Here is a 6,991-nt window from a genome sequence, read left to right as displayed (position 1 = left end):
GTGAAGAGGCAACAGCTGTTCGAATGATGACAGCAGCTCGATACAACTGTGCGAATTCTGGTTCCCTGAACTGAAAATAAGTGTTGTCATTATGGGCTTGATGAAAGAAAGACTAATTCATATGTAGTTGCATCATGCTGAACATACTTCAGATGTGGGTACCTGTTTATGAGTTCTCAACTTTACCTGATCATTCCGATATTCAGTAAAATCAACAACGTCCACTTCATGTACAAATGAAACAAACAGTTTTGTGAGCCAAGTTCATTCAAAGTACTTCTCCCTTTCTTTTAATACTTTTCTCAATTACCTCTGCACAAAATTTCCTGGAAGGTTCAATGCGAGGAATTCATATTATATACACATTTCGAGTACTGTTTTATAACATGACGCATGGAACCGCACTTCTGTACATCCGTAATAAAATCTGGTCATCTCCTTTCAGTCGTGCATCCTGTAAAGATTTGTCAGCATTTGTCTCACTTCTGATAAGGGTCTCTTGTTTTGTCATCAAGGATGTTTCATCAACAATAACTTTAGTCTTTTTAATGATGACACACTCCTCAGGAAGTATATGATTTGATCGCCTTCATACATTTTGTCCTGAGTTATTTTGGATCTAACAACAATCCTTGTCATTTTAAGGGATGGTTAAGAGGTTGACACATCAGTATCTCCATGTTGAGGGGATGGTTCACAGGTAAACACATCTGCCTCTCCATCAACATGTCGTAAACACGCCGGACACCGTGAACTGTACGTTCCATAAACCGCCGATTGTAGAAGCGGCGGTAACCTGCAGTGTCACGAGCTGTTATGTCATTTGACAGCTATTTCTGTCTCTATTCCACCAAGGATAATCTATTTATTCATGCCACCGCAAAGGCTTTGCCAAGACACATTAGAAAACGATATATTAGGCTCATGTATACATTGTTGTATGTGCGTGGCCATCTTTGTAGCAACCAGGCTAAGGGAGGGGCATATCCATGGTAACTAGCACAACAATGGTTGTGTGTATAAATGCAGTTTCCTGATGAAGAAACTTATATTTTCAGGTAAACATTTTTCACAGAACAGATTCCTATGTTGATTAAAATCTCTGTCAAAATTAGGGATCGGGTAGTCAGGTCCTGTTACTTTGCCGATTGCGTGTCACTGCACTTGGACGTCGTAAGACTTTGATTATGCAAAGAAGGTATAAGACGCCGTTCCCAGACGAATCTATTATGTGTATGGCACCAGGATATAGTTCGAATGTTGCCAATTGCTGCCTAGTCAATGAAAACACAAACAGTAAAATTGATCTGATTTCATTCATTCATTCATTCATTCATTCATTCATTCATTCATTCATTCATTCATTCATTCAACGACAAGAAAATCTTCATTAACCACCATTACCCTTAATCATTTACCTTCAAAAGTGCAAATTCGGGCGTATAACAAAAAAATGTGCATTGAAAATCTACTAAAAATGTACTGGCATAAAAAATTCAGAAACAACAAATACAGAACCCACCTTGCTAAAACACGTCAAACCATAATACACAAACTGCCATGTGTATATATATTTGGAATCAATTAAAACACAAATGATTACATGCAACTGAATTGTTAAGGCAATAGAAACTAAAAACTAACTCATGTGGTAATTATTCAGGTGTGAAACTGGAAAGTAAAGTTGAGAAATGTACAATTCAAACGCCTTCCATACATCAATATGACGCGTATCACATGACATTTAAAATCTTATCAACTCGGTTATCGTTGTATACCCATCCAGAATAATAGTGAGTGAGTGAGTGAGTATGGTTTTACGCCGCTGTTAGCAATATTCCAGCAATATCACGGCGGGGGACACCAGAAATGGGCTTCACACATTGTATCCATGTCGGGAATCGAACCCGGGTTTTCCGCGTGACGAGCGAACGCTTTAACCACTAGGCTACCCGACCGCCCCTCCAGAATAATAGGTTCACCATACGATGGATTATTGGTTGAATAAATAAGAGCACTCTTTTGAGTTGCATATGCGTACATTATGCTGCTTGTTAAAATCTTGTATATCGCATTAGTGTAATTACTACATATTTTTGTTTGGTTCAAATACAAGTCTAAAGACAAAATGATCAAAATGAAAACGTTCGAATCCATGATCATCGGATGCTGGTTTCCCTAAGGGGCGTAACTCTTGACTGCGAATTACGGAACCATAGACAACTGCACCCATATCTCCCTCCATATCATATATTACAGCAATTGATAATCTTACAGACACTAAGAACGACCACCATTGTATTCACGTATAGATATAAACTGCCGGACAAAGAAAGTATACACTTTAAAAGGGATTTTGACAAACGTCATCAAAACGTTAATAAGCTGAAAACAGTCGCCGAAAAACTGCAAAACTTAGGTCTAAATCACCACTGCGATTCCCCTATGAAATACATCACCGTCGAATAATCATTGTTTGTTAGTTTCAATTTTAGCAACAATAAAAAATGTGTGTACGCTTTCTTTTGCCCGAATTTTTAGATCTCTTGACAAATTCTTAAGAAGAATACATGCAAGGGTTTATAGGAAAGACGTCTCTGTTTATCCCCTGACTTTTGTAGAGTGAGTGAGAGAGTGAGTGAGTTTGGTTTTACGCCGCTTTTAGCAATATTCCAGCAATATCACGGCGGGGGACACCAGAAATGGCCTTCACTCATGTGAGGAATGGAACCCGTGTCTTCGGCGTGACGAGCGTGAGTTCTTTCATCCTATCAAGTGATGGTAGTGTGTTTCACCATGATCAACAGTAGGTGGCAAAGAGGTCTAATCAAGAGAGATATCAAAAACAGGTGGGGCGGTGGGGTAGCCTAGTTGTAAAAGCGTTCGCTCGTCACGCCGAAGACCCGGGTTCGATTCCCGAAATGGGTACAATGTGTAAAGCCCATTTCTGGTGTCCCCAGCCGTGATATTGCTGGAATATTGCTAAAAGCGGCGTAAAACTATACTCAATCACTCAAAAACAGGTTATTTTATTAAGAACGCGAGAATTATTGTCTCAACATGTGTATTCGTTAAGAACAGGACATCTGTCAGTCTGAGTCGTCTAATTGAATTAGTTTGCTGTTAATTAGAGCTATTCTACTGTGAGATGTAATTGATTACATGTAAGTCATCATGTATGAAGAATTGGAACATATATAAAGCTTTACATTTAAACACATCACAACAGTTGAATTTCTCAGCTTCAAGGACAATGAAGACTTTTTTCGCATTTGTTGTCGCTGTTGTAGCAAGCCAGGGTGAGTGTTTTAAATGGCCATGCCTTCTTACTATCCACTTCTCAGTAGATACGATGGTCGTGGCTAAGGCGCAGCAATATGATATTTACAAATATCCAATTATATGCATTACTTCTTTTTCTGATGTGTTCGAATCTAAACATATTTACATAAATCATTTTTTGACTAAAGTTGACGCGTTGACGTTTTATATTTACATATTTTCAGCTATGACCCTTTCAATACAGGATGGAAATGATGAGTGCGCTGATTGCATCGCTTTCATTACTGATCGCCAGGAGATGGAACTCGAATCGATTGTACGTAAATAATACTGACTGTTTCCCATGATGGTTCGTAAAAATCGTGTTATTTCTTAATGTCCACACTTACATATACGTACATGTTTAGAACATTATCTTTTTAATTATACACGATGGTTTATACCCCTACCCTGAATATAATAAATAAAGTAATGGAACCTGTCAACCAAGTGTTCCTTTTTGGAATCTACATCTGAATTTTCCAATTTCCCAAAATAAATGGCATCTGTCCAGGAATAATAATGTACTGAACCCTACTTTCATATATTTATCACTATTCTATCTGCTACGAATGAATCTATTACTACATGATTGTCCATATATTTAAAGATACGTCTACCCCTGAAAGTAAGGATGTAAACATGTCACAAATACACTCATGTCTCTTCTCCAGATCTAATGTACTGAGGTTTTTATATAACATGTGTTTCAGGAGGAACAGGAAGCAAATATGAACAACGTCTGTTCTTCAATGGAACCCAGCAAGGTGGAAGAGGTGAGATAAATAATAGTTCTCAATAGTAAACAAACGGATTTCATAAACAACAAGATCAAATGTTTTATTGCAAAGAGCATTGTATTGAATATATCACACATCCGATAATTGAGGTAATTATATTGATTTTCCTTGGCAAGCGACTATCATTGTTCATCACCATTAAGCGCTCTAGTACTGCCTGTATATCCTTGTTGAGAATGTATGTTTTATACAGGATATGGTATTAACAAGGTAGATAATTAAAAAGGAGCAATGGTCTATATTCATTGCAAACTGTGTTGATCCTTAACGCTGTAAATTAGATAACCTAGTATTCTCGATGCTCACATTGTGAAAACGCGTATTTGCAGTGTAAGACAAAATTGCAGAAAATATGCCTGGAGAAGAAAGACAAAGTCAACAGTCAGGTAACTGTTAACTTCCACATCATCAGAAATCCTGCTCCAATCAATGGACTAATCATGAAGCACAAGATTTCGTCAGCTTACATTTGGATATACTGTCATCATGAAAAAGGTGATTGATGCAAAAAGTTCAGGAATGTACCAATCAGATGGAATTTGGATACCTGGGAAATGAGATGGATACCTCTTTTTCAGCATTTTAGCTTACATTTCCTTTATCAGAATAATAACCTCTATCCTGTTTTCACTGAGTTACACAAAACGCTGAGAACTGAACTATATTTTCCCCTTTAACTATATAATTATTATTGTACACTGCGAGTAAGCAATTCACAGCTGCAGACCCCTAAAGCCATCTGTAAAACCACCAAGAACTGTCCGTCGCTTGATACCATCAACATGAACACACCTACAAACAAGGCAAGATTAATACCTAGTCCACTAGTCAACAGGTTTAGTGAGTATAACTCATCAAACTTACACACAATCAAATGAATGTCTTAACGTGTACATTATTTGTACAATGTACTTGGTTAGAAAGGGGAGGTCTCCATTCGTCACACTTATTGTGCTGCAATATTATTGTTACATTGGTTACAAACGAAAGTTTAAAACTTGTAGGCATAATGATGCATACAATTTGTCATTTCATGTTTCCGTAGGTTCAAGGGAGAGGGCGATGCAAGGACTGCCAAAACTTTCTAAAAGATATCAAAGAAAAGAAAATGGACAATGTTGTGAGTGACAAATATTAAGAAGGTTTAATCACTCCAATGTTGGTCTGACATATTTGCATTATTTCCCAAACTAAATAAACATGTACCATTTTGTTTTAAATTAAATTAACAAATCGAACACGTTGATGTAATGCAGTCATAAAATCATGACTACGTGTCGTTAAAAAACTTTTCTTTTACAGGCCTCTGTAAATAAACTGATCGAAACCATGTTCTGTGGAAAGCTCAGCGAGGGCTGCCAGGAACTGGTGTGTATATAGTTATCCAATCGTTGTTCAGTTTTCCGTTTTTGGTATAAATTCAGTAGTTCTTTCCTTATTGTAGTTTTTGTTTGTTATTTAAAGCCGCACTCCGCAATTTTCTAGCTATTTTACGGCAGTCTGTAAATAATCGAGTCTGAACTAGACAATCCATAGGATTGATACCATGGATATCGGATACAATGCACCTGCACCATCCAAGTCAGCTCGCCTGACCATCTGATCCCGTTAGTCGCCTCTCATATAATGTTACAGTTAATTTCATAATCAGTCATTATGTATATTCTTATATCAATGATTCAGCTCAGTTTTCTTTGTTTCTTCGCGTGTTACCAGTTGTGAGAGACATTGCCGTTTTTCTTATGTTAGAAGTCTCACAGGGCTTGGAAACGCCAACAACAATACCGAGTACAAGTGTTGCTAACTGGTGACTCATGTGACCATGACGTGTGTGGCTCGAGTCCATATAAAGCGACAATGCAGTGTGCATATTCTTTTGGAAAACCTCATCTCTCACCATGGCTAGCCGTAAGAATACAATGAAATCGTTCAGTCCTTTGTCCATTCGTTCTTCCAAGAAGCATGAGGAATTGAAAATCGTTGTCTTGGGAGGAGAAGGAGTCGGTAAGAGCACCCTTATATCCAAGTTTCTTGGTGATCAGTTTCTTGAAAAATACAAAGGCACCTTTGAGACCATATACTCTCGACCATTTGAAGACAGAGGTGTGCGAGTCAATTTGGAAATTGTAGATATCACGAAAGGCGATTCTGTCCCCTCTGTGAGACAAATGGCCATTGAGAATGGAGATGCTTTCATCTTGCTGTATTCTGTAGTCGATAAAGACTCATTTGAGGAGCTGTACAAGCTCAGGGATCTGATTCTGGAGCTGAAAGGGGAGCAGAAAGTTCCCTTATTTATTGTCGCCAATAAGGTGGACATAGATGCGGAAAGGAAGACTCCCATATGGCAAGTTGCTGATGCTGTGGCCACCATTGACTGGGAACACATGTACATGGAACTATCAGCGGCAGACAAGGAGCAGGTTGATCGGCTATTTCGTCAGCTTTTCAGACAAGCATGCATTGTGTACAAGGACAGGTTTGGTCAGCCGTCCCGAAGGATGACCTTTCCAGGAACTATACTGACCAATCTCAAGCGAAGGATGTCACATAAGTAGCGGGGTGAGTCGGTTGGGTTTTGCGCCGCTTTGAACATTATTCCCGCTATATCACGGCGTATCACCTTAATGTTGGAGGACAGTGATGCATGTCTCAGAGGTTCAATACTTTCGTGAAACCCACCAGCACGGGTATGGTGCTGACAAAGCTGGAAACATAAGCGGGATTCCGACCCACGATCATGGGTTTCACCGAACTCGCTTGAACTTTATGACATGATCTTGATAGATATTAGTTCCTTTTCCTTAATCGCAATAGGCATGTTCGATTGCATCACGAAAATTATGAAATGTAGACACCAAAGTCTTAAT

The 6,991-nt window shown here is 38.6% G+C and overlaps 1 protein-coding gene across 1 annotated transcript; it reads left to right on the top strand.

The window, feature by feature from the left end:
* The first annotated feature begins 6,019 nt into the window (after positions 1-6,019).
* On the top strand, positions 6,020-6,679 carry LOC124133250 (ras-related protein Rap-2b-like). Its single transcript, XM_046497586.1, has one exon. It carries the CDS (start codon positions 6,020-6,022, stop codon positions 6,677-6,679), a length of 660 nt encoding a protein of 219 aa, XP_046353542.1.
* The last annotated feature ends 312 nt before the right edge of the window (positions 6,680-6,991 follow it).

This window comes from Haliotis rufescens, unplaced genomic scaffold, assembly GCF_023055435.1.
Source record: "Haliotis rufescens isolate VD_foot unplaced genomic scaffold, xgHalRufe1.0.p SCAF_20, whole genome shotgun sequence".
NCBI classification, from domain to species: Eukaryota; Metazoa; Mollusca; class Gastropoda; order Lepetellida; family Haliotidae; genus Haliotis; species Haliotis rufescens.
Note: the sequence above shows the minus strand (reverse complement) of the source record. Positions and strands in the feature narration are given on the sequence as shown.

Excerpts from the sequence above, each read along its gene's own strand:
- LOC124133250 (XM_046497586.1), top strand. The coding sequence starts at position 6,020 with ATGGCTAGCCGTAAGAATACAATGAAATCGTTCAGTCCTTTGTCCATT.